Source organism: Gallus gallus, chromosome 1 (genome assembly GCF_016699485.2).
Source record: "Gallus gallus isolate bGalGal1 chromosome 1, bGalGal1.mat.broiler.GRCg7b, whole genome shotgun sequence".
Taxonomy (NCBI): Eukaryota; Metazoa; Chordata; class Aves; order Galliformes; family Phasianidae; genus Gallus; species Gallus gallus.
In genome coordinates this window covers 26,103,047-26,130,546 of record NC_052532.1, presented here as the reverse complement: position 1 = coordinate 26,130,546, position 27,500 = coordinate 26,103,047, and the positions used below count along the sequence as shown (strand labels likewise).

Below are 27,500 nucleotides of genomic sequence, written 5' to 3'. Positions count from 1 at the left end.
CTACAGCAGCAGTATGGACAGCTTGTTTTCCACTAACTGTAAATAGAAATTACTTTAATCTTTCCTAAAATGTTTACATGTAATTGGAGAAGTATCCAATAAAAAAAATAGCTCTAGAGATAAAGTTCTGTAAACTATAATTACACAACAAAGCACACTCTGCTATATTAAATTAATTAAAATGTAGATGGATTAATAATAATGAATTAAATTCCACTGTAAACATGGAAAACCAAAGCCATGATGCTAAATACAGTGAGCCAAAAATCTTTGTTACTTCGTTATTTTTCTTGTTGCATATGATTTAGTGTTTCTGACTAGAAGTTCTTTGAATCAGAATTTTTATTTTCAGGATGCTTGAGAAACATGTGATCTTACCTAACTGAAATTCAGACTGTATGAAATAGGGCATTACGTATCTTACATCCAAGGGGATCACTGTGTATCCTTATTCACTGTTTATTAAAAACTTACAAATACCCCTTAGTTCATTCCTAGCTCATTTTAATATTATGAAAGCAGAAAGATTCAAAAGGTTATTACTGTTCTGATGGACACTCTGCCCATTACTGAAGTAGGAGGAAAAGGAATGAAGTAGTATCTTCTTTTAAAATAATTGTTTCCTGTCAGAGAGCCCAATCCAGCACTGTTAATGTGTGTTTTCACACCTACATTTATTTTTGAAAGAAGGATCCTACAGACAGAAGTTTCTCCATCAAATGTTTAATTACACTTTCAATAAAGTAGAGGAAGGCTTGTCTTACAGGACTGTTCCATTCTTAGATCTGCCACTTAAAATATCATGTGATCTTGGATTAATTAGTTAAAATTAACAAATTTTATTAATTGTTTTCTCTTTCTGTAGAACTGAATCTGAATGTAACTTCTCCATGTGATTCTCTTACTCTCTCCAAAAGCACCAAAACTGAGCTTGAGCTTTGCATGTAATTCTCCATTGTTATATCACTTAAAAATAAAAGGAGTTTGGAGTAAAAATAGCTTGTCTCCCCTTGCGACAGGAGATTTGATTTTACTCAGAGGCAGATTGGAAGTATGTATGTGTGTTTTCAACATGCAAACTAGCTGTGCAGCCTTCCATTTGTAGTATTGGAATGATTTTTATTCAAAAGTTCTCTCTTCATTTCTTCAACCATAGTCATCCCTCATATTTCCAGTATCAACCTTTTCACTTTACATCCCAGGTTGTCTTTAATTAGTGTATTCATTTGTATTACCAAATTTGGCCTTACCTGATATTCTTTCTAGATGCGTTAAAAATATGTTGGCTTGTGCATCTGTTAGTTTTATTTGGCAGGACTTTTAATGTAATCCAAAAAATGGTGCACAGCATGCATCAGAATCGTGGGAAACTCTTTGAAACACAGACCCTCTGATTTGATTGTTCTTAAGAGGCTTTCTGAGATACAGTGTTTTGTAGGGTTGCCGTATGCATCATCTTCGTGACAGAGTTGGGAGATGGAGTTCTTTGAGGACATCTAGTGACAAACGAGCTGCAGTCACAAACCACATATTTCACTTCATCTCTTCACTTTTTCCTGAGATCTCTGTGAGAATTTGCTGGGGGTTTGCGGCCCTCTGAAAGGTCCCAGTACTGCACCTGGTCTGATCTTTTATCTGGGTCCCTCTGCTGCCCTCTGTCTGAACTGGCTTTGGATAAATAGAGAGATTCTCATGGAAAAGAATTGGAATCTACCTCTTCGCTACATTTTTGAGAGATCAGAGCAGAAGTCTTGAAAAATATGGACACCAGAGCAAAGAAAAATTCCTAATGTACATAACTTCCCAGAACATAGCCCCCTTCTGGTATTCTTCAGGCCCACGTTCCACTGTAACACTTCCAGTAAGAAATAAAGTGCAGTCAGGTGTATCCTTGAAGGCTGTGAAATGTGCCAATTTATAATACCTACTCAAAATTAGAGAAATCTATTTGCTTAATAAGTTTTGCTGGTTTGAAATCCAAGCTGTTTTCAAATGTGCCTTTTAGCTATGGGGAAGAAGATACCTATCAGGTGTGATATACTTACATTGATCCTCACGTACAGTTCTATTAAGGCCAGTATCATCTATGTAATTATGTATTTTACTAACGGTGATGACTACCTGTTCTCATGCTTTTTTCCATCATCCAAAAAAACAAGTGAATTAGGTTCTCTCCTTCAGCTTATTCTGTTGAGAGTGACTGTTAAAACATGGAGGAAAAAGTAGGAATAGACAAGCTCTTCAAGCACACAGAGCAGGTGTATCTCCAGGTATGAGAGCAAGTACACAGCCAGGGAGGTTCAGAACAGATGCTACAAAGCCCAGTACAAATGGGGCTGGTGGAGGGGAAGCTGTATTTCAGACTGAGGAACAAAGCATGGCCTGCATCTTACTGGCTTGAGCCTTTAGCTCTGAACCTAAGCAAGTCAGGGCCAGTTCCAGAGATGTCGATTTGCACTCTGTAGATCAGAATTTTTACTTGTGTGTTTGAACATACATCTGCCAGGGAAGATAAGGTAAGGAGCGGATGCCAAAGGAAGAGGGGAAGTGGTGCAACTCTTTTACCATTTGCTGTGTGGTAGAACTGTAGGCCTGTATGCGCTAGGAAAATTCTTTCAGGATTTAAAGATGAAAGCTAATGATTGAACTGGGAAGGTGTTTGCCTTCTTCACTTCATCCTCATTTGTGTCACACATAAGAGTTCAGTAGCATCACTGAGGTGAAAGTGTTACAAGAAGGCAAGTTCAGATCTCTTGTAAACAGGAGAACCTTACTGCCTTCAGACACAGGCTGCAGTCAGTGAGCTTTACTGCCTGCGTATACATCCCAAAGTTGTAACAAGTTGTTTTTCGTGCCCTTAAGACTTGGTAGTCTTAGAATAAAATATCATTGAATAGAGATGTGGTATTTTCAATACTACAAAACTGGTGGGGGTCACCAAGATTAACCATCAACAAGTTAGATGCCTATTCAGTGCAGGTCTGGACTCAATGAACAGGGACAGAAACATTCAGAGAGAGATCCATTCCATGCTAAAATAAATAGTCCAAACTGGATCAGATACACCTTCCTTGGGATTTCCTTTTTCTATTGACTATAGAAAGAGTTCAGTGATAGCAGAGATAAAATGTCCCACCTGATGGCTGAGAGTGAGAGATGAATCCTCCCCAAAGGATTCAGTTGTGATGGAAGTCTGTTTTGTCTCTTCCACTGTTTTAGAGTAAGGACTTCAGAACTTTTGCTCTTAAAATTCATTCATTGTTTGTATAATGTTAGCAGACTTCTGAGTAGTGGATTTTTTACTTTCAGACTTTTCATTAGCGAGTGTTTTAAGCAATAAATTTACGTTGTGATGAATCATGTGAGAGGTGGTAATCTGTACAGTGTTGGATGAAGTAATTTCTTTTACACGTAAATTGCAGAAGAGTTGTGTTTTTTCTTTTTCTCTAAGTGTAAAGGCTTTTATGTAAAGCCTTTTGGGACAGATTCAAGTAATAAAAGTATTAGAAAAGTATTTCTTCTTAAGAGTTGCTTGTGATTTCTTTTATTAAAAATATATGTATTTTTCTGATTTACAGAAGACTGCAATGTCCTACAAAGTTATCGCAAAACAGTACTTCTATGCCAGCTTTCGATTATGTAGAGGAAAAAAGCACTGTTGAATGTTGCTAGACAAGGCAGTGGTTGCTTTTTCAAGGGTGAAAAACTTGTCCTGCTGGCAGCTGTCTGCCTGTGTGTGGGTCTGGTTGAGCAGTGGTTTCACACAGTGCACCTGCTGCAGTGGCTCGGCGCATCCCTCAGGCTCTGTTAGAGGACTTCGCTCTCATCCGCACACACACATTTGCTGTGCCTTTGCTGCTTACACCTAAAAGCCTGTGTGTGGGTGGGGGCTCATGCATGTGTGCACAACTAGATGAAAATAAAGCTGTGTCCCAAACAGGACCTATGCAAAAATGCATTTGTAGAGGTTAGTGGACAAGCAAATAATCTAACGAGAAGGCTGCAAACCTTTCAATTTTCATCTGTGTGAATGAAAAAAACATCTCCCTCTACAGAGATCGGTAGCTGAGGTGCAGTCCCTTGTTCTACGTTCTCAAAGTCCTTGGTATTTTTTTCCTGTGTAAATAAGACTTAAAGGACCATCTAAGCAAGTTTTCTTATACTAAAATGATGTACTACACAAACACTTTCCTAAGCTAGGCATCCTTATTCTATAAAACATTTACTGCTTTAAGATACTTATTTTTCCATCGGTTTTAATCATATCTTTTGAAAATGTCTCAATAGATTTTTCCATTTGTAACATTATGACACTTGATAAGATGATTGATTATGAAGTGTTGAGAGCCCTGCCATGCAATCATTTATTTTTAAATACACATTTGTACTAGCCAATGCTGAAATTTCTTGCAGGAATACATAAGAGATGCGAAACATAAAGCTTGAGTCTGATCGAATCTGATGCCTCTGGAAATAGAGTGCCACAGTACTGTGGTCTTAAAATAACAGATTCTGACTGAAACTGGAACTTCACAGTGATAAATATTATGTAAAAAATTATGGTCTGTCTTTGGTACAAAATAAAAAAGACGTACAGCTGTGGTGCAGGCGAACGAAGACGTGTTTGATGATGATATCTTTCTTTCTCTGTGCAGGTGCCTGTGTCAGTGGCCATGATGACTCCCCAGGTGATCACCCCTCAGCAAATGCAGCAGATTCTCCAGCAGCAAGTGTTGTCTCCCCAGCAGCTACAAGCACTTCTCCAGCAGCAGCAAGCCGTTATGTTGCAGCAGGTAATGTGGGTTACCTGCTTTGGACCGCTAGCACAGGGTGTTCTCACAACTGCTAGCCAGATTTGATGGGTCTTAGTTGGCTATAGTCCATCACTCATTACACTAAAAAGGATGAAAATGAGTGTGAAACTTCTCAGTCTTTAAATTTCTTGTTTTAATTGCAATTTTGTGAAATTGCAATTTTGAAACATTTAATATTATATTGAAAACAGCAGCAGCAGCAGTGGCAGATGCATTACAAATACCGAACAAATTGATATTTAAATTTTCAAGTGCCTAGGCACATTTTAATTGTAGAATTGCCAAAGGAAGTGCAAATAGAATTGTAGATAATTGTTGCTTTAAAATTCATAACACTGTAGTGCTCCCTTTAGTCACATAAATGGTATGCGGTTATGAAATTTGAATGTAACAGCTTGTTTCATCATAGGAAAAAGTTGTTGGGTTTTTTTTAAGTTTGTTTTATACTTCCAAAAATTTGTCCCAGATAAAGATGAGGGAGGAGGTTCCTTAGCGCAAAATCTGGTGGCTAAGTGAAGAATCTATGAACTTGTTATTCTTACAGTAAATAGGTAGTGTCAGTGATCAGCATCCCAGTGTGAGAATGAATTTTTGGATGCTTCGTTGTCATGCAGAAAGTGATCTGTCTGATAGTCATACTTCAGTCACTGTGTGTTTAAACACTTTACTTTCTGGGACCGTGATCATTACAGGCAATTCACTTTCAGTTTTGAATCTGGCATCCCACTAAACACATTGACAGATCAATTACTTTTTTTTTTCCCCCCCTTAAGAAGCAGACAGTTTAGTTTGGCCTAAGTGAGTTGTTGGTTTCTTGCGAGTGGATGAGTACAGCTTCTGATTTGTTATATAGGACATATGAGGATCTTAGGTATAGTTACTTCAGGAGTTAATTTGGCTCTTGCATTCCCTTTAGAATACAGATTTTCTATACCCTTCTGTTTAGGATGTTTTGGAATCTGCATTGGAAAATTTCAGAACCGCCTTGGAAAAAAATGTATGTAGATCTGCCTCTTCAAATCACACTTTTGTTATGAGGTGATTCTTAATGGCTACGCCACCATATGCCAATCTAGAAGAGTTTAGGAGATTTATAATACTTGAAACTTTTGCCTTTATTTATTAAAGTCAAAATGGTTTATTCAGCAACAACTACAAGAGTTTTACAAGAAACAGCAAGAGCAGTTACATCTTCAGCTTTTGCAGCAGCAGCAACAGCAGCAGCAACAGCAACAACAACAGCAGCAGCAGCAACAACAGCAGCAGCAGCAACAGCAACAGCAGCAGCAGCAGCAGCAGCAACAGCAGCAGCAGCAGCACCCAGGAAAGCAAGCAAAAGAGGTAGGAGCCAAGAGCCTTGCTGATACATACTGGTATGAGCTGGCAGAAGCTTGGAAAAGACGAGGCTACTTTAGGTCTTTTCCTATAGCAAGAATCCAGCCGTCAATGTTCCGTTCTTGTGTTTTTATGGGGCTTAATAGCAGTGCCGATGTAATTCTCCTGCTCCCCTGTCTGAGATGTAGGATTTGAGCAGTCCAGCACTGCTGTTGTCTAATGTCCGCTAACGAACGTGAGTGTGCAGAGCGCGAGCGGCGTGGGGACGCAGCGCTGATTATCCTGCGGGCAGCCCTTGCCGAGGAGGGAAGCCACACTTCTCCCCGTGGCACAGCTCAGAGAGCATGCAAATTTAGTCCATGGCTGAAAAAAAAGCGATTGAGCACAGATTTCAAAGTCACAGGCCCCTGATTAATGAACTGCTACTGTAGGTTTGGAGTGGCGAGTAGAAAGTTACAGTTTGATGTGCTCATAAATCAACCTGACAAGCTGGTTTCTCAGGCCTAGCTTGCACTTGTCAGCAGACTGCATCAAATATAAACATAATACAAACAAAACATGTTGAAGTAGTTAAATTGATCAGCAGGTATCCTACACGTTGTCTTCAAGCTGCCCATTATGCAAACGTTGAGGAAGCAGTCGTGACCTCCTGAGGCTTTGTTTCTGTTTGGATTTGTGAATAGAATTTCAGACAGCCATCAACTACAGAATAGAAATTGCTCCTGTATTTCTCCGGAGGCTCTGGGCAATCCACATGACTTGCTCCATTATGCAGTCTGTTTTCCAGTGAGCGCATCAGAAGTTTCTCTTTTCCCCAAACTAGAAAGGAAAGGTCTTCCACAGCAGCTTGTCTTTCTCTGAAGTGTGACTGCCTGCTTATACCCTCCTGAGTCTTTGCATACTCCAGTTTGTCTTGAAATGCCTCACAAAATTGGAACTTATACTTCTACTCATAATAGGGCACTTCTTTGCCTTGAATGCAGTGCTCATTTTAATGTATTCCAGCCAGAAGTGAGAGAGTGCTAACAGGCCAGTGAAATGAAGGCTACATCCCAGTTTACTAATAGATCACTGGAGGCCGCGTTCATGGGCCACTGCGGACCAAAGTTAGTCAATTGGAAAAACAAGAGTGCCCTCAAATCACAGGAGGCCCTAAAGAGTTACACTTTTAGCATAGATGAATTTGTTATCATCTGCCATGAGCTGGGCGTTTTTGTTTTTTCAAACGGCTGTTATGTACTTTCTCTTGACCCTTTTCTTTAGCGTGTCATTGAGTATATCTTGACACGTTCCCTAACGCCTGCTGGTTTGAATGTATATACCAGAAAATTTCAAATGACTTCACTGTCCAGGTATTCTGCAAATAGCATTATTATTTAATAACTGAGCTTAAAGGGAAATAAGTTGATTTTACATTTTTGGCTTTCCAGTCTCCAATGCCCACTTTATTCTTTGATGCATATTTTTCCTTCTTTCTCAGCAGCAACAGCAGCAGTTGGCAGCCCAGCAGCTTGTCTTCCAGCAGCAGCTCCTCCAGATGCAACAACTTCAGCAGCAGCAACATCTGCTGAACCTTCAGCGTCAGGGACTCATTTCCATCCCACCTGGCCAGTCTGCTCTTCCTGTCCAGTCTCTGCCACAAGGTATACCAATGAAACGGGATTGGAGTAATTTCTAATTCACAACTTTTTAACCATTCCCTTTGCAGGAATGCTTTCTGCATCTCTCCATCTGAATTTCAACAATTTCTCGTTATGACGCTTTAAAATATTTTATTATTAAAATATTATTATTAATGTTACATTTTTTTTCTCGAGGCAGATAAATTTGACAGAATACTTTTATGGAAAAAGTAGCTTTTTAGTGGATTTTTTTTTTTTTTAGACCTAAGATGCATATTTATTAGCCTTATGGTATGAAAACAATTTCTAATAGCAACACTATTCAAGCACCATTGCTTTTCTCTGAGGAATTACTAAAGTCTGATTTAGTGTGAATGTTACTATTTCATTTAATATAAGTGAAGAGATATAAAAAGAATGAAAAAGTGATAGCAAAGTTATCCTAAACCTCACATTTTCATTTTCTAAGAAAATAAAGTGTTTGGTATTGAAAAGTACTTTGAGTCTTCAAATGATGACACTTGAATTTAGGTACATCACTTAGAATTCATTTTCTTTGCTATTCCTTCCTATTAGATGTGTAAAATATAAAAACAATTTTTATAAGTTGTGAATGCAATAGTAATGAATTATGACTGACTAATAACAGTAAAGAACTTTACCAAAAAATATTTTGTCATGGTTGAAAGAAAATAGGACACGAGCTTTTGAAAAATGAATTAGCTTGGAAATAAAGACTACTTGCATTTTGAGACAAGGCAGAGACTTCACTTGCTAAGGACTCTGTGCCCCACACAGCATGTGTTTCTATTTGTGTTACTCTGCAGAGGTGAGCTAAACGTCTGTCATAAAAACTACATAACGTTCTGATCTTTGGCACTTTGGTCCTGAAATGAGCATTGTTTAGACTGTGTTCGTGACAGATAACCTTACTTTTAATTGGCCTTTACGCAGGTATTTGGTTCCTCCACCAGATAACTGTTATGAAATCGAAGCTTCGGTAATTAGATGAGCAAGGGCAGAGTACACAGTGTAAGACAATAGTGTAACAAAAAAAACCCCAACCAAAACGAAGCAGAAGGCATGAGAAAGACATAACCACTTAAAGCTTCAGTCACTGGAAAGCAGAGAAGAGGAATGTATAAGTTGTTTCCATATATTGTGTTGTGTGGGAAAACTGTAAGCGTACCTAAATTTACAAATATTGTGACAGCAGAAAAGAGTCACAAATTAGCTAACACACCACACCTTATTATTTGGGAACAGCAGTGAGGAGGCATGCTGATTCATGAACTTGGACATGTGAGAGTGATAATACTGGTTTCCTTCTGTGCAAAGTCACATTGGGTCCAAATAGAAAAAAAGGAATTGAAACAGCTTTCTTCTGAACACCTTCACCTCCTACAGCCTCCTCTTTTGCCATCTGTTGCAAGAGGACTTCCTCAGGTTTTCTTCCACACTGAGCAATCCCCATAGATTTCCTTTAGCAATCCTACCCAATTGCGTTGATATTCATTAATTTAATGCAACAGTCATTTACAGAATCACACAGAATCACAGAATCACAGAATGGCCTGGGTTGGAAGGGACCTCAACGATCATGAATCTCCAACCCCCCTGCCAGGCAGGGCCACCAACCTCCCCATTTACTAGACCAGGTTGCCCAGGGCCCCATCCAACCTGGCCTTGAACACCTCCAGGGACGGGGCATCCACAGCCTCTCTGGGCAGCCCGTTCCAACACCTCACCACTCTCCCGGTTAAGAACTTCCCCCTAACATCCAACCTAAATCTTCCCTCTTTCAAATTCTAGTAGAAAAACATAAAAATATCCTTTTTTTTTTTTTAATAGTGTGTTACAGCCAAAATTGATACTAAACAAATTAAAAAAATATGAAATGTATTGAAATTGTTTTTTTTTTTTAAAGTAAATCTCCTGTTTGCTTTTGCCTTGTTTTTTTTTGTTTGTTTGTTTTTAATAATGAATTCCAGTGAAATATTTCATTCTTCCGATTTTGTTTTCTACTATCTGCTGTGTATGTGGGATTCCTCTAAATGTAGAAGTGAATTGTTAGGACCTTGATTTTTGGTAGCCCTGATATGAATGTGCAAAGGAGAGAAAATATTGGACGTTTCCCTAGGAAAGCCTCTCAGTGCCTCCAGAAAGGCCACTAAAACTGAGTGCCGGGGGAGCTAGAGTGATGAGAGTAAGAAGGAATGTCTTTCTAGAAGCACACTGAAACAAACTGAGAACCAAATGCAGAGCTGTGCTGGCTCACAGTTCTTTCAGTGGGCTTCTCTTATAGCTCATCTCTTTCATAGGAAGAAAAAGCACCCAATGTCGTTCATAATGTAATGAAAATTAGTGGTTTTCAGATCTATTGAAATTTTCTCCTAAACCTGAGATTTACACATAGAAAGTATCCATATACTGCTTACTAATCTTATCACAGATTCCCCTGTTTGAAGTTTGTGCAAGAGTAAGATAATCAGTCTTTTGTTTTTCTCATAAAAATGTGGCACGTTTATGACAGACAATTTTTGTGGAAACATTAAATTAAGCTATCAGAACTTATTTAGAGCAGTACACACTGGATGTGGTAAAATGATGCTTTTCTTCTTCCACTGTGTTACAGGATATATAATATGGTTATAGAGAACGATTTACAGATGTGGAACACAAACATTTTTATATGTATCCACTTAGACTGCAGTTACAAGGATGACTAAAACAATGAGAGAAGCACAGGGGGATTCTTGTTTCTAAGTTATTGGTAATAGAGTCTAGCAAAAGACAAATTATTACTGACAGAGAAGATTTTTTGCATTTGTTAGTATGAAAAGACATAACTTCCACGTACAGCTGTGAGGTTTGCTGTAAGCCTGGTTACTGCCTTTAAAGGACAACGTTTTTTCTTGCTGTTTAGGACAGCAAATAAGTTGTAGGATTTCATTGAGCATTTATTTTGAGATGAGATCTTCACTATCCTATATCCAGGGCCAGTGGCTCACAATGAGTTACTTCTGGGTAAGGTTATGCTAATGTTTAGCTAAGTGCAAAGGTATCTAAATGACAACAATAAAAATTAAAAATAAAAACTTAAATTTTGTCAGATCAGGTAGGAAAATGAAAAACAGGTGCATGGTTGAGTTTTATAGGTGGTCATTTTACTATTTATTCAAACATGGAAGTAGAGTAGATAGTAGTTAAAAGAGTTAGAAAATTAATCTCAAAATCTGAGAGTTGCTGGTGGTAGAATACGGTAGAGCAAATTAGTATTGGTCCTTTTCACTATAGTTCTTATTTTTTATCCCATCCTGGATGTCATGTTTCATCCTTTCTCTTTTAATGTATTGTGAAGAGGGTATTTTGAGAATTATCACAATCTATGAAACTTTAAAACTTACCCTGCTTTTACATCCATACTAAAATACCTGTCAGCCATTTTACAGGTCTCTTGTAAAATGGAAGTTGGCCTCTTTTAGACGCCAAAGCTACAAAATGGTTGTAATTTACAATTAATTATATATTCCCTTCTCAATCTGATGCTTTTAAAGTGCCTGTCCTTGATCCTTTTCTCCTAAAGGGCAGCTGACTTTCAGGGTGTTCTGAAGAAGTGATAAAATTAACCTGCCTGAGCCCAAAGAGAAATTCATCTCTGATATTACAAATCATCCATAGCTTTACAGTGCAGAGGGATGGGTTCCCAGACAGTCAGAGGAGAAAGAGGAGGAGACCACGCTACATGGGAAGGGCCATTAGCACAGTCACCTCCCACTGGGATTCATTCACCCGTGTTCCCAGACTGCCTCTTACTGAGCTCCTGCAGGGCCCGAAGTTTGGTGACATGTGATGAAAATTTTCTTACCACAAGACACAACAATATGTTTTCCCTTTGATTATTCAAACAGGGGATTTTATTCTTGGTTATAATTTAAGTACAAACTTAGTTTATTTTTTTCAGTAGCAGGAAGAAGTGGAGAGTTTGAAGTGAATGTCCTATGTATATCATGCCTTCTAACTGAATAGCTTACTTTTCCTTTAAGTTTGTTATTATATTTGCAGGTAACTGCTATTTACCATGCTAAAATGGTTTATTTGCAGTGTTGCTGGAACATACCTCATGTACACAGCAGTAATTACTTACCTTCATTAAACAATTACAGCTAGTATTACCATTACTCAAGTTACCTATCTCTCTAATGCAGTAAATTAGAGCCTACCTTCTTTCCTTTCTTCTTTAAAGCCTAGCTTTTTTGCTGTACAAATATGATTTAAACTCCAGTTTTAAAACTTACATTCCAGTCAGCTTTTTCACTTTGTCATTAACAGAGTTTGTCAATGGATGTTGGTATCTAAGGCAGAGAAGAAGGACACTAAATAGTAGTCTAAAAATGAGCTCCTTCTATAATTTAAATAAAAGTGAATATCTTCCAACCAATTTGTTTCCACACTACCTCCAGAAATTATTATTTCTGTAAATTACTTGCAGTCTCTTCTTTAATAGCTTTGCATACTTCATGGCGAGACAGCTATTGAGCAGTATTAAGGAACTTACTGTCATTTTTCATATGTCTCATTGAATCCGTTTTAGCAGTGTGAGTTCTTCTACCTTCAAAATAAAATGTTATCTAAGAAACAGATTTTCACAACAGTGAAGAGAGATCTTAACATCTTTATAATGCATCTTACTTACCAAGCAAAACTAGCCTTGGTTAGAAGTTTGAATGAATTTTAAATATTAAATACTTTTCTGAAGGACAGTAAACTTGAGCTAATTCAGAAAGTTGGGACAAAAATTCAGTTCAGACAACTTTAGCATTTTGAATCCTTTGCATTCAAGCAGTTTCAGGTACTGTGACAATGTCCTATCTACGAGGGATGCTCTGAAAGTAATGCCTCCTATTTTTTTTTTATGTTGACCCACAATATCAGACGTGGATGTTGGTGATATGGTAGTGTAGGCTGAACCTTGCCACCAGTATTCAGTTCCATTTTGTTGCTGCGTGACAGATGGCAGCAGAGGGGTGGTTTGACAAATGTTGTCTGACAGAGACAGTGGGTCACCTCCCCTGGTGTAGATTTTGATGAGCATAGCTTGCAAGCTCTTGTTCATTGCTGGCAAAAATGCATAGCTAATGGTGATGACTGTGTTGAAAAATTAGGTTTTGTAGCTGAGAATTTGCTCTATCAAGTAATGTTATCATGGTCTTTGTATCTATTGTAGTTTCAATGGAAATAAATAGGAGGCATTACTTTTGGAGTGACCTATGTACTTTCACTTGCTGAGAAAAGATACAGAAGATTGAGTTAGATTTTAAGATAACTCTGTTCCATGCTGTGTCAGGCTCAGAAACCCAGTGTGAAATCAGATCTTTCTTTCACAAGGAGTTTGCTGGTCTTCTACATTTAATTTAGTATTCCTCAAATGGAAGGTGTTACTTTTATAAAGACTGGCTGTGACAGAATATGTATGTAGTTATGATGAACTCTTCATCTTTCAGTATCCTAATTTCCTGCGTTAGATGCATAATACTCATGTAATATAGAGAAGGTAAGGGAACACTCACAGCTCTTCTCTTTTGTTTTGGCTGTCTTTGGGCAGAAGCATTTTGTAATGGAAGTTTCCATGACTTCATGCAAAGATCTCAGTTCAGCGCAGACAACCCTAACACAGATGTGTAAATCCATTCTACAAACCATTGCAATCTGTGGCTGTGGGTGGGTCCTGGAAACCATAAGTTCTCAGGCTACAAGTAGCGTACAGAGCAAATTTGATCTGATCTGTATCTGCAGTGATCTTGTGGCCAGATTCCAGAACAGTACTATGCATCAGGCGGAGAGGTTTGAGAAGCTCTTGAAATTTTTTATGGCTGCCCATAACCCCGGGAGATGGAGTCTGCTGTCTCCTAGCCAAGCCTCCAATTTGTTTTCCATACTAGGGATGGACAAAAAATAGAGGAGGAATTTGATGGTCTACACTGCATGTAATTTCATCTCTGTAGACAGAATTCTAAATGGCCCAGTTTTGCTACCTTTCTGCTTGTTTGTTGCCACTGAATGGCTCCAAAGAGCTGGACCAATTACCTGTATGTAGCTCTGTGCTGTAGTGGTTTTGTTCTGCACTTTGTTTATTGTCTCTTAAGATACATTCTTGCATCAAAACATTTTTCTTTTTAAATCCTGAACAGGACTAATGAATATAGAGGTGTCATTAATTAAAATGCCTTCTGCTCAAGTGTTAAACCTGTCAAGATCTCATGGATTTCATTTTTATCTGTTGATCTGTTGTCTGCTTCTCCCATTCCCTACTCAAAAGTTTAAAGAGAATATTAATGTTTCTATCCTTAGTGTAATAAAGTTTTCTATTTTGAATAAGAGAAATTCTAAAAGTTGAGTTAACTGTGGATAAATTGAGTTGTGTTTTCCTGTCAAGAAATGTATTATGTAGACAACAAAAATCTCATCTGCACGTGTATTCAGTTGTTTGAGTTTTTTGTTTTTTAAGAAGTAGTTGCAAGTTCTTTGTAGCTTTTGTTCTTGGATCCTTGAGTAGTGTTTCTAGAAGGAGCATGATATTATTCAAATTGCTGATTTCTGATTGACTGTTTATAACCCAAGAGAAGACAGCTAGATTACCTGGATTCTATCTGAAGAAAAATGAATTTATGTTTTACTACACGTTGATTGTGCTGGAAAAACTACATCAGCTTTATTGTTGGCATTAATCCATTAATAACACTGAGCTCATAATATGAAACTCTTATTTTGTTGTATTAGTGGGGCTCTCTTTCATTTTATAGCTGGCTTAAGTCCTGCTGAGATTCAGCAGTTATGGAAAGAAGTGACTGGAGTTCACAGTATGGAAGACAATGGCATTAAACACGGAGGGCTAGACCTCACTACTAACAATTCCTCCTCTACTACCTCCTCCACCACTTCCAAAGCATCACCACCAATAACTCATCATTCCATAGTGAATGGACAGTCTTCAGTTCTAAATGCAAGGCGAGACAGGTAATTCTCATATGAGATTTCGACTGTACTTGTCATTTGATGTAACACTGTTGTTTAGCATCATAAGTCACATTATTTCAACTCACAAAATAATATTTAATATAAGTTCTTAAGGTATCATGGAGACAAGATTTTTCATAACTGTTTATGAGTAGACTGCCACTTTCAGTCATGATGTCTAATTTTGCAGATGCAAGTGCAATTACTATGAATCTTGCTACACATGAACTTAAGTTACAATCAGAAATCTTAGAATAGTGTGTTTGTGGGCACTTTTGTAGGTGCATAGTTTCATTCATAAATGAGTCAACACATTTGGCAGTCAGGCCTTTACTGTTGAATCAGACTGCTGTTTTCATAGATATTTTTGTCTACATAAATTAAATTGTAAATCATTGTATTTTCAAAAAAAAAACACATTTTAATTAGCATTTAATATTTTAATATTGAATTAGGAGACAATAATTAATCACAGGTCCTACTGTGACTGTGACTATAGTTTTTTGTTGATATTTTGTTTCATTTAAAAAAAATGGTTCTTCTCTGACAGACCTTTAGAGTAGTACTTTTAGTTAGAATTACTTTTGTGGTTGTCTCAGAGAAGCTGTTTCTTTCCTTCAGGATGTGTAGTTGCTGCTCATATCCATGGAGCAGTCCCGTGAGTTGGTTTGATAACTGCACATAGGTGAAACTCTTGCAGAGGTTCTAAAAATGGCATGGAGAATAGTGTATTGTATATTAAGTCAAGTAGGTAATGGCAAAAAAAATGTGAACAAAAATATTTATTAGATTTTTTTATTTAATTTTATTTACATTTCAGCAGAAAATCTAAATATTTTGTAGCAACATTCATATTATTCATCAATTCTGACTGTCCATCTTCAGTATTTCTTTGCAGAATTGATCACTTCTGAATAGTATATTTTTTATTTATAGGTAAATGTTACACCAAGGTCATATGGCAGAATTAGCATATGGTGTTACACAGTCATCTTATTTTTTCATCCTTTATTAACAGTCATCTTTGGCTCTATTTCTTCTCTAATTGGAACATCATCTAGCCTTGGCAGTTGAACTATTCAATAGAACGATTAAATTTTTCTGACTGCTCTGAGCTAAATTGACCTGTTTTGACCTGTTTGTCACTGATCGTAACCTGACAGGCGCTAGCAGCCTCCAACGATTATGGCTTTTGAGATGAATCTGATGCCTTATTCTTTTGCTGCAGCTCGTCACATGAGGAGACTGGGGCCTCCCATACTCTCTATGGTCATGGAGTTTGCAAATGGCCTGGCTGTGAAAGCGTTTGTGAAGATTTTGGACAGTTTTTAAAGTAGGTTGATTTTTATTCATGGGTAGAGGGTTGCTTAAGGCAAGGGAAAGAGAAAGATGGCAAGCGAAGTTTTACTGTAAATCATAACAGGGTTTTTTTATTTGTGTGTATTCCAAACAACTGGATGATTGAGGCTATCTGCAGAGGGTCGAATTGTTATCCTCTTTCATGTTGAACACTTTTGCCATCCTTTCAATAGAGCACTGCTTAATCCTCTTATTATCCTTTACTGAAATGGAGCCTGAGAAAATTTGAAGTGATGCTTTAGATGATATATAGGATAGCAGAGGTGTGAAAAAGCACGTTTTAAATTCTGACATAGTGGTAATTAAGGTGTTTGGTATACATAAAAAAGCACAAAGGACTGAGTGTGTCCATTTGACTGTCTTCTTATAATTTGTTTTTGCTTTTGCTCTTGTATGTGTACAGGGTGCTCATAAAAAACAACTGCTGTGAGCAAGTGGGTTTTCACCTTCCAAAACTGCAGTGATGTCAAAAGTTTTTGTTTTCAGTATTGGGGTTTGCCAGCAATTGTCTAAATCGGATCATTGAGAAAATGAGTGGCAAAGCTTCTCATCAAACTATGATATGTTTCGGCATTTTTTTCCTTTTCTATTTTTTTCTCCAAAAGTAGTTGTTAGTACTGTTGAATTCATTTACATTTTCAACAGCTGCACTGATTTTCTACCTGTGTACATTGTGGTCCGGTTTTGTCAGAAGAGCTGTGCTCGTTTTGGCATGCAATAGATCTTAATGGAAAGCTACAGATAGGCTTATATAGATGAGTAACTTCAGGGGCTGAGACTCTTATGTTGTCATGGTGCAGCTAACAGGGTGAATGAACTGTTTCATGCTTCATCAACAATTAAGTTAATTAGCTCATTTGAAATTGCACTGCTTTGTTGCCAGGATGTTGGCAGAAACATCAAAAAGATGTGTTTACAAATGGTAGACTACAGGGTATGTAACAGAAACACCTTAACAGCAGACCACAAGCACTCAGTTTCACAATAACTTTTGTAATAGAATTAGAGAAATACTTTTCATGAAGTATTTTAAATAAATACTTTTCACAAGGTACTTTAAATGCTTCCTCCATCTCTCATGCTATCTTTCAGTTTTAAGTGAAATGACTTACACCGACTTGCAAATCTTAGCTAGTATATTTCTCTCGCTTGATTTTTTTTTGTTTGTAAGTGCATTAAATGGAATGTCAAAATAATGGCTAATTGTCTGAGAAAACTGTATAGGATTTAAAAGAACCTGATGTTTAAAGGAACCCTTGTGTTAAAAGGAAAATGAAATCTCCCAAATGCAATGAATCATTCTAAGTATTATTAATACTAAGAATTTAAATTAGTTTAATTCAAGCGTGCTCCTTTTCAAGAAAAAGCTAAATTTTATAAATATGTCTCTAGTCACTAGGCTGCAGCAGTGCTAATTCTATGGACAGACTTTACAAATCCATTATGTCAGGTCTCTTGTTATAATCCATGATCACTAAAACCATTTTGATTAATGTGCTGTAGTGCTAGGTTTACAGATGCTCTTGCTTTCCTGAACCAAATAACCCTGGAAAATGTGAAAGCGACATATAACATCTTGATAATTCTGGTGTAGAGTCAATCAGGGTTTACAGCAGTGTCATGGCTTTTGTCCTACACACCAGCAACAAAAAATGTTTGAGAATATTCCATCATTTCTTTTTTTCATTCAATTCTGTCTTCTGTGCCCTAAAACAAATAAGAAGCCATGATGTTGAATAGATGAGGTTGTTTATGATATAGAAGTGTTTCTTCATTTTGCAGTAGTGTTAAGATGGAAATCAATAGATAGAACCTTGCATTAGATTCCTTAGTCCCTTTTCATGTCCACGCTAATGCAAAATCCCCATTACAATTAAAAAACATTTTCTTTCAATTAAATATCAACTTTTAGTCCAAAGATTGACCATTTTTCCAAACCATTAACTTTATAGGGGATGACAGGACTAATGGCTGTAGTTTTCAAGGCTTTGCTCTTAGTCTAATCTTTCTTACGATGTTTTAGGTTTTCTGACTTGAAACAATATGATACCTGTGTTAAAAAAGTTAATGCAAGTGTATTGTACCAAAATGAAATATTAATAAGGTACACTACCCCAGTCTAGTAGCGTGTATTTCTAGAGTATGCTTATGACAGCTTTGACGAGTACCTGGTTTATTAAGTGAACTCTTAAATTCCCGTGCTGAGAAAATGGTTTACCTAGCAGCTTGCTTCAAAAACATAAAATAGAGCATCTGAGAAGGAAGATTCAGACAGAAGACACTAGCTTTGCTTCACTCATATAATGATAGAAAAGATTCAGTGTGATGTGATTACTAACTTACAATATATGACTTAAAGCCATTAAAGCTGTTTTCACCTTCACTTTTATTTGTCCAATATGAACTTGTTCATATATTTATAAGACAATCAGAGGACACTACAGTTATCTAGAGTTATTTTGAGATATTCAGAATAGTTTAAGAAGTTATATGTTTGCTGTGGAATAGATTTGTGTTTCAAAATGTAAGCATTGGTTTCAAGAAAGTGCAGCTGATCCTTATATTTCTGTGCATACACAAAAACTTAATCCTGTGTCTTTTCTTGGACATACTTCAACTCTAAAGGCAAAAATACAGTTTATATTTTATGGAGCAATTTTCTCTCTTGACAAAAACAGTGTTAGATTACAGTTGTTCATGCATGCAAGATTAGTTTTGACTTTTTTTTTTTTTTTTTTTTTTGTAAAGACAACAGCTTTTGGCTTAAGAAAAACTTAAAAATGTAGAGATACTTACGCAAAAGTAATGACATAACTGAAAGGAAGCTGACAAGAGTTTAACAAAATGATAGGTGATGAAGCAATTAGAAGGGTGCCAAAAATACTTCCAAAAATTTATAATTGTACTACAAAACAGATGTTGACAGAAGCTGGTCTCCAAGTGAGGAACCCAGTAGATCACGAAAAGCATTTAATAGCAGTTCTTTGCACTGCTTTTATAAATGTCAAAGTGCAATAACACATGACAAAACTCGAGTGTGTTTTGTCTGCAAAATTAATTATCATTCCGTTGGTCCTAAGGCGGTTTGAGTAGGAAGGATTTGACTTGTAGAGCTTAAATCAAAAGGTTTACAATAGAGCAGTCCAGTCAGCAGAGAAGTGTTCTTTAACCTTCATGCAGCCGATGCCTGCAAACATAGCACAATCCACAGCACGAAGATGGGTAATATTTTCATCCACAGAGACAGGGAAAAAAAAAGTCATGCTAGAGAAGATAGGTCAGCTTTCCAACGGATGGTGTTTGCTGTTAAGGCAAGAGAGGGCATTTAAAAGTCTACAAAGAACAGTGACCAAGCATCACAAGAAGGATGACAAAACAAAACTGTGAAAAGAAACTTACTTAATGAATTACAGGTAATGCCGTATAAAACGGGCTGTGTTTTTTCATCTTTTATCTGCCAAGAGATACACAGCATTCCGTTCTTTCTTAGTGTGTTGTTCATTTCTTTTTTCTCTCTGACTACGTAGCGTGGCTTTAAAATTATGACCTCAAGAATCTTCTTTGAACTTGTCAGAATGTTGTTTCGTTTGGTGACAGTGCCACCATCTCTCCAAACTAAGGCATCTGACATAATCAGCCAAATGAATAGTGACAGCTAACATTTTGTATTTAAACTCCTGTCAATGTTTAAACATAAAAAGCTTGATGCAAAATAAATCAAACACCACTGATACGCAAGTGAAACATTTTGTTAAAACAATCCCTGACACATTTGGATTTAAAGCTGATCTCTCTTTAGCTTTTGAAATGTAACTAAAAATGAATTTGAAATTCTTGTAGTTAAAATTGAATCGATAATTTGCAATATATGCACTAGCAAGTTAGCAAGCGAATTTATATCTGTAGAAGCTACTTGAAAGGAGAAATACACATCAGACAAATTGAAAGGATCCCTTATTGTGCTTGTTGTCATTCTGCGATGTTTACTTAGCTGTTTTTGGAGAGGTGACTGCGTGTTTACACTCTGCAGTGTGTGTGTAAGTCACACAGCCAGCACGCAGATCCAAGCAGTTTTTAAGAACGTCAGTCGACCACATCATTTATTCCATTTTGAAAACAAAAATCAATATACCTATAAAGTGACCCATAAATTAGAACTGGCTCACACAATGTTTGTTCAGTGCTGCCTTTCTGAAGGCACCCTTTGCATTTTTTCTTCACCTCTCTGTTTGAACTGCAGTCACAGTAAGAGGCTCATTAGGGGACATTAGGGACTGGAGCTAACCAGAATTCCAGAGCTTGCTTTGCTCTTATTAATGCATAGTAGAGTAGAATGCATTTAAATATTTCATAGGCATTCAGTAATTTGTGTGTAATCGCCTTGTTAGCAGACCAGTAGAAGTAGAACAGGTCTGTGAAATGGTGTTAGTGATTGCATGGGTAATTTACAGACCTTTGCCATCAGAAAGAGCATTATTGGTGACTAGAATGGAGCTGTGAAATAGAACTAGCAATAAGTAAAAAAAAAAACTTAATAAAGGTTTTGTAACAAGCATCTTCAGGGATAACAACCCACTTGGTCCTTTTGAAGCAGCTACAGTTTATGACATATGCAATATATCAAATGAATAAGATAGTATTATGGAGCATTCATATGAAAAGGGTATTTGCAACATTAGTTCCAACTTCCTGCGAGGGACATGATTAAATGATTAATGAAATGTCCTTTTGCATATGCATTTCGAAACAGCAATTAGGCACTGACTGAGAAAATCCACCAATCCTCTCATTTTTCAGTATTATCTCATTCTTGATTTATAAATCATAGAGAATTTTTAACAGCAATATGTAGTACCTGAGACAGTTATAAAAGCATAAAAGAGAATAATTTGGGTATAAAATAGTCATAAGTACATAAATTCATAATTTAATGTTAATACCGGGCCTATTTATTTAGTCACGTTGCGTTGTATTTATATCTGACACTATTTCTGTACTTTGATTGGCATAATTAAGTAGGGGGAATGAATAGGCACTACTATTTTACATATCACTGGTAAACAATAGCGAGGAAAGGGAGATGTGGCAGAGGTATGTATGTGTTTTTCAAGTTCTCAGTAATCCACTGGAGGCTGTTCTATAAATGATCATTGAAGGGCTGCAAGCTAGCCTATAATTACAGGAAAGAAAGTGGCAGCTCTGGCATTTCATAACTATGTGTCCTCGAAAAGTGCTTTGTGAGTTTGTCACCAATGATAATTTAGATAGAGGCTCATTACTGAACATCACAACACTTTAAAAACCTTTCGCCTTCATACAGGAGAATAAAGGACTATTTTAATGGCAAGGTTCTTTTGTGTTCCACTGAAAAATTCAATCAAGACAAAACCTCATTGACTATTATTGTAGTCTGCAGTCTCTGGTCTAATAAAAGCAGCATAGATAAATTGAATGGTTTTCTAAGACTTGAGCGTATCAATGCAAACACTCCGCACTTTTTTCACTCTTTAAATATACAGTGATGGAGTATCACTAAAATGTAAACAAGTGTAAAAACCTTTCTTACCTAAGCGAGCTAATGCAAGACAATCAGAAGTGCCAAACTATTTGTCATGTGGATTCCCTTACTGTCTTGCACTTTCTTAGTATTTATCAGTGCATTGATACATGTGCACACAAACGTAGGAAACAGACGTGTGTTGAACCTCTTGTAGGTACCGATGGGCCACACGCTTAATTTTACTCCTGCATTTTAAGAGGTGAAGGTAATAATATTGGTATAAATTCTTCAGGATAAGAACTGTTACCCTGTTACTTACTTCTGTGACTACGCTGTTTTTATTTCTCGGAGGTAAACGTGTCACATTTCTTAAAAAATGAATTTAAATGGTGTAATTAAAAGCAGCAAAGGGCATTATTGGCAGTGACACTTTGCAGCTGGAAAGATTTTTTTCCAACGTTTTCGAAGAATTTCGGGTAGAATTTTTATCAGAAAACCATCGTGTTTTAGAAAAATACTTTCTCCTTTTAAAAACGTGTGACTGAATTTTAGTGCTTATTAAAGGCGGGCTTCTAATAGCTCTGACTGGAACTGAGCGAGGCGCAGTCTGTGTTGCTCCATGTAACTCTGCCAGTGCACCTCATCCTGACCTATAGAGCTTTGCTATTTTAGTCCTGGGCTGCTATGGAGAGAGACTGACAAAGAGTGCCAAGTTGTATAGAGGTTAATTGATACAGGTAAATGTCCACAAGAATCTGTGTTGAAACTCTCTCTCTTCTCTCTCTAATGGTGTATTATGTTTTGCTTTGCAGAGTCTGAATCTGTTTGCAAAAAAAACCCAACAAAAAACAGTAGTAGAAATTTTGGGTTTTATTCCAGGGAATTCCTAGGCTATATAAATCCCCATCTCCTTTAAAACACGCTGCACTGTTTCTTGTCAATAATACATTAATTCCAGTCTGCTTTACAACGCTTTGTGTAGTTCATAATTTGCCTTGTTACTCCCTAATACACTGCAAATATAATCAGGAGAAAATCCTATTTCTTTCAATGGTGACCAAATAAACAGCAAAATAATGGAAGAGGCTGTGTATGTGCTGCACAGTCTGCTTCACGTTTTCAAACCAATAACTCATCCCTTCAGGAACACTTTCCAGTCCTCCAAAATATTTCCTCCCCTTAAAAAAATAACCAGTGTTTTTCTAAATTGTAAATCAAGTTAACACGAGATTAGTAAAGGATGCAGACAAGATAGAAGATTGGGAATATGTTGATGAAGTATGAAAGCTGACCAGCACAACTTTCACATAACTTAAAAGGCATGGCAAGAAAGAACAAGAAAAACCCACAACACTTGGGAATGACTCCCAGCCTTCTGCAGGAAAGAATGTGTGTCTATTTTGGCAGATTGCAGTATACTGGACCCTAAAAGTACAGCAACTTTATGTAGAGAAAAGTTATTTCAGAGGTTTTTAAAAATGCATTAGATCTTGGTTTTCTCTCCCTACATTGCCTGTACATGCATGAGAAATAAGCCTACTTCACAGGAAAAATAAAGAAAAAAAGGAACTCAGAGAAAAATAATACTGAGAACAATTTTTACACTCTTAACGTTGCCATAAAATAACTTTTCTCCAAAATGCACAGCAGAAGCAGCCACGTGATGTGAAAGTGTGGCATAAGGGGTGCATATCTATTCCCACTTTCTGAAGATGACTGTGTTAACTCTCAAGGAACGGACTACAGTCTGCTGAGCTACCATGTAATCAGAGTGAAATTACCCTGCACCAGACTTTCTTCTCCCGCACTGCATCCTGCTGCTACATTTAAAGTTCCTCAGGGCAAGGACTGTGTCTGTGTCTATTTTGTAAGGTGTTAGGCAAACATATGGTGTTGCAATAACTAATAAATAATCATGAGAAGGCAGTAACCTCAGACTCAGGCCAGGAGCTCCTACACCCTTGCTTACTGTCACGTGTTCTGTGCACACTCGCACGTGGAAACACAGTGGTATGTGCTGCTGATAGTGGGGATGATACAAAGGTGAAATCTGTCTCCAGTTCTCTTTCCGACAACTGTGTATCCAATTAACTGAAAACACTGAACAGTTGTATTAGTGTGCCACGCACTGTCAGGTGTAACTGAGGGAGTAAAATTATTTTGAATCAGAAATTGAGAACGCAAGTGAAAGGTGCACTGTGAACAGTTACCTACTGTTTGCACCGATTGTGCAGTTTTGCATCCACGGGGTAATGAGGTGAGTTCCACTGAAAATAAAGAAACTGTAGGTTTTATGTCACACACAGTGGAGATGCGTTGTCCTTGGCGATGCTTTAACATAAACTGCCAAGCAAGCATACTGGTAAACAACTTCATAATAAAAGAATAAGCAAAAGCTTTCCTAATTACTTGCATCTCCCCCAGCTGTTCCTCTTGCAAGGACGACAGAAGCTGACTGTCTCAGTTTGCTCCTCCACAGACCCCATCCTTGTGCCCTAAACTCTGATGTCGTTATTTAAATTGAAGCTACAAATCATAGAAAAAGTAAGATATCTGGCCACCCTGTTTTTTCACTTTTTCTGAGAAACACATTCTTCAGATCAACAATTAAACAACTACATACTTCTGTGAATAATTCTGCTTAGAAAAGGAAAAAGGGGAAATTTGAGGGTGGCTCTGAAAGTAATGCCTCCTATGTTATGTCAGCCCACAGCATCAGAGGTGAATATTGGTGGTATGGCAGTAGAGGTTGAACCTTCTTGCCAGTATGCCTTTCCATGTTGTCGCCATGTGACAGATGGCAGCAGAAGGGCAGTCTGTCAGAATGGCATCTGACATGGAAGTGCTTATGGAGCAAAGGTGTGTCATTGAATTCCTCCATCCCTTACGGCAGCAGTGACAGTGGCTCACCTGTGCTGGTGCAGATTATTACAAGTGTGGAATGCAGGCTCTTGTTCATTGCTGGCAAAAATGCAAAGCTAATGGTGCTATCTTCAAAAATAGGGTCTGTAGCAAAAAATTTATTCTATAAAGTAGTATTGTGCTCTTTGTAGCCGTTGTAGTTTCCATGGAAATGAATAGGAGGCATTACTTCCGGAGCAACTTGCATGTACTTCTTCATGGTACAAATAGCATATAGTTCCTGTAGCTGCAAGATCATTGGTGAACCCACAAAACTTACCTCTTCTTGCAACTGAAGTAGCCAATAAATCCGCAATCAAAGGTAAAACTCCTTTGCTCCCATTTCTTCTTCAGCCTGATCCTTGTGTTTTCTCACAGCACAGGAGAGCAGCAAACCCACTGTTAGAGCTCCATGAGGGGTTTCTTTGATCCTGGAAGAAAGAGAACAAACAGAAATCACTGTCCTTCAGGAAAAAAAAAAAAAAAAAAACAGGACTGAATGAGCTCTGTAAAGAAGTACATACCCCATTGAATCCTATGAGACACAGCCATTCAGGTGTGGGCTGTACTTTATATACAGATACCCACCCCCTGTGGTTCTCCTTCCCTGCTGCAGTGTGGGTTGTTTTTTTTCCTAAGCTGGCATGATTGCGTAGCCTGAATCTCCCCCAGGAGGCTTGCTGTGTGTGTAAGGTGTGTAGTTGTTCCTTCACATGCCTTTACATTGTGCACTGTTCCTCAGATCGTGGATAAGTGCCATCATCTTTAGCGGATCCTTCTGGAACCTGCAGTGAAAGTCAGTGATGTTCCCCTATGGTTCCTGGCTCTGTTCTGGGGAGGGGAAAGGATGTTCTGTTGTTGCTTATGCTCTAACGATTGAAAAAGATCAGATGGAGAAATCTAAGCAATTCTACATTACTTCAGAGTAGCTCAAGCAGCCTAAAAGCAATTATATCTTTTGAAGAATCACTTATGGTGTGGCTGTTCATCTGCACCAGGAACAGCTCAGTGACGACCAAATGCTGACAACCAGTTATGTCGGCTTTTAGATGGCTTCTGTGATCTGGGAGGTAGGAGCGAGGCATCTGGCAGTCATCACGGAGAAAGTTTGTGCAACTAAATGAAATAATCAGTTTTGTTACTTTGTATTGTTGCATCTAAGGCACGTTCTAACTAGATCTTTTTGCATAACTCCCATTGAAACTAATGGAAGCCATATGCGCAGGAGAGAAAAATGGGCTCATAAAGAAATTTTCCTGATCTCAACACTGTCTTATTAGTGTTCTCTTTCTTCCCTAGGCACCTTAACAATGAACATGCGTTGGATGACAGAAGCACTGCTCAGTGTCGGGTGCAAATGCAAGTGGTTCAGCAGTTAGAAATACAGGTTTGTTACACGAGTGTATCATCCTATTACTTATTTACTATTAATCTAGACTAACTTGAAAACATTTGCCTTAATAATTGTGGCTTAAAGCTGTATGTTTCTTGCATGAAATTTGTTGGTATTCATGAATGAGCTTTTTTTTTTTTTTACTTTAAGATTTTTTCACCTAATAAATAATGCAGTAATTATCTAACATCAGCATTGTCTACAGTATTTTGCTTGAACTAAGACCCTAATGCCATTCATCACAAACAAAAAATACTGTCCCTGTAGCAGGGACTGGATCCAAGTTCTCTTCTCTCCTTGAAATGTTGGCTCAGGGCCCCTTCTGCCCCTTCATACCCAGTGCATGTCTGTGCTATGCGGCCGGACAGAGGAGCAGCAGAGCTCCCTGCCCAATGGAGGGCATACTTCTGGAAGCAGATGGTAATGTCAGACCCACTCAAAGAGTTCTCCTGGGAGGTTTTTCCCCAGACAGCCCCATGGCTGGAACTGTGGAACTCAGGTGACCTGATCAAGCTTCAGCCTCTAGAACTCACTGCATATGTGATGTTCCATCTACCTTTCTGAAGAAGCACCAGGTACCTTTGTGGGGTCTCCCGGTAATTGAAACAACACTTAACCTGGTACTGAGACTTGGCACCCCAGAATGACCCTCAGGATGCTCATATCGTGTGGTTCCGTTCTCCTTTCAGCCAAGGCAAACTGTTAGATTCACTCATATTTTAATACTGGAAACCCAATGCAATGAGGGGAAAGTGAAACAATGTCATTTATTGTCATTTGCCTTGAAGTAGAAGTTTTATAAACCCAGGCAAAGCCATGGTTTCTTTTATAAGATTTACAGGACAGTGTTAACTTAATTTTCTGTTATGAATTTACATCATGGAAATAGCCTATCTCTAAAACAGCACGCTTATAGTATAAGGCTGAAGGAGAAACCTTCTGCCTCAAGTACTCCTTTAATTAAAGTTGCGCTGACCAAATTTTAGCCCGTACACCCAGAATATCTGCAGTTATACAGATAACTTCCTATGGTTTTGAATTACTTATAGGCTGGTTTGCTTCATCCAATCTCAGTCTACAGGTGTACCTCTTGAGCTGAATTCATGCAAGAAGGTGTTACGGAAGTCTGGAAAGAGTCAGTGTTAAACACCAAGTGATTCAAGTTTCAATTTAATGCTGTAATCGGTTTGCCTATATCCAAAGTCAGCATCACTAGAATACAACTTTCAACATTTCCTCTTCATTTGAAAAAGATGGTTCTTTTCATGTTGTACAATACATTTTTCTCTTTTATGCTGCGATACAACAAGTAACATACTATAAACACTTCTTCCTGTTTCGTTTTCATCATTATTATTTAATAATAATAGTTTGAAAGTACAAACATTCATGTAGTATAGGAAGAGAAAACAGTATCAGTTAGGAAAAGGCGCAGGTTTAAGTAATGCAGTGTCTTCTAAAGGCAGTGTAAGGGCTCCTGAAGAACTGTTTACCGTTTAGAAAGGGTATGCTGTAATGTAACGTAACAGCACAACTGAAGATTTAGCTTGCAGTGTGAC

General features: G+C 37.7%; 1 protein-coding gene across 22 annotated transcripts in view; it reads left to right on the top strand.

Annotated features, from left to right (window-relative positions):
• The window catches only part of FOXP2 (forkhead box P2), a 412,383-nt gene that overhangs the window by 342,136 nt on the left and 42,747 nt on the right, over positions 1-27,500 (top strand). For 10 of the 22 annotated variants that reach the window (NM_001397272.1, NM_001397265.1, XM_025151566.3 and 7 more), the window contains 6 exons: positions 4,656-4,793; positions 5,961-6,155; positions 7,630-7,792; positions 14,575-14,788; positions 16,017-16,121; positions 25,848-25,935. In NM_001397272.1, the coding sequence (NP_001384201.1) occupies positions 4,656-4,793; positions 5,961-6,155; positions 7,630-7,792; positions 14,575-14,788; positions 16,017-16,121; positions 25,848-25,935 (903 nt within the window). Of the gene's footprint in view, positions 1-4,655; positions 4,794-5,760; positions 5,812-5,960; positions 6,156-7,629; positions 7,793-14,574; positions 14,789-16,016; positions 16,122-25,847; positions 25,936-27,500 lie in introns of all 22 variants that reach the window. The other 12 variants (NM_001397273.1, NM_001397266.1, NM_001397267.1 and 9 more) reach the window with 4 other exon arrangements.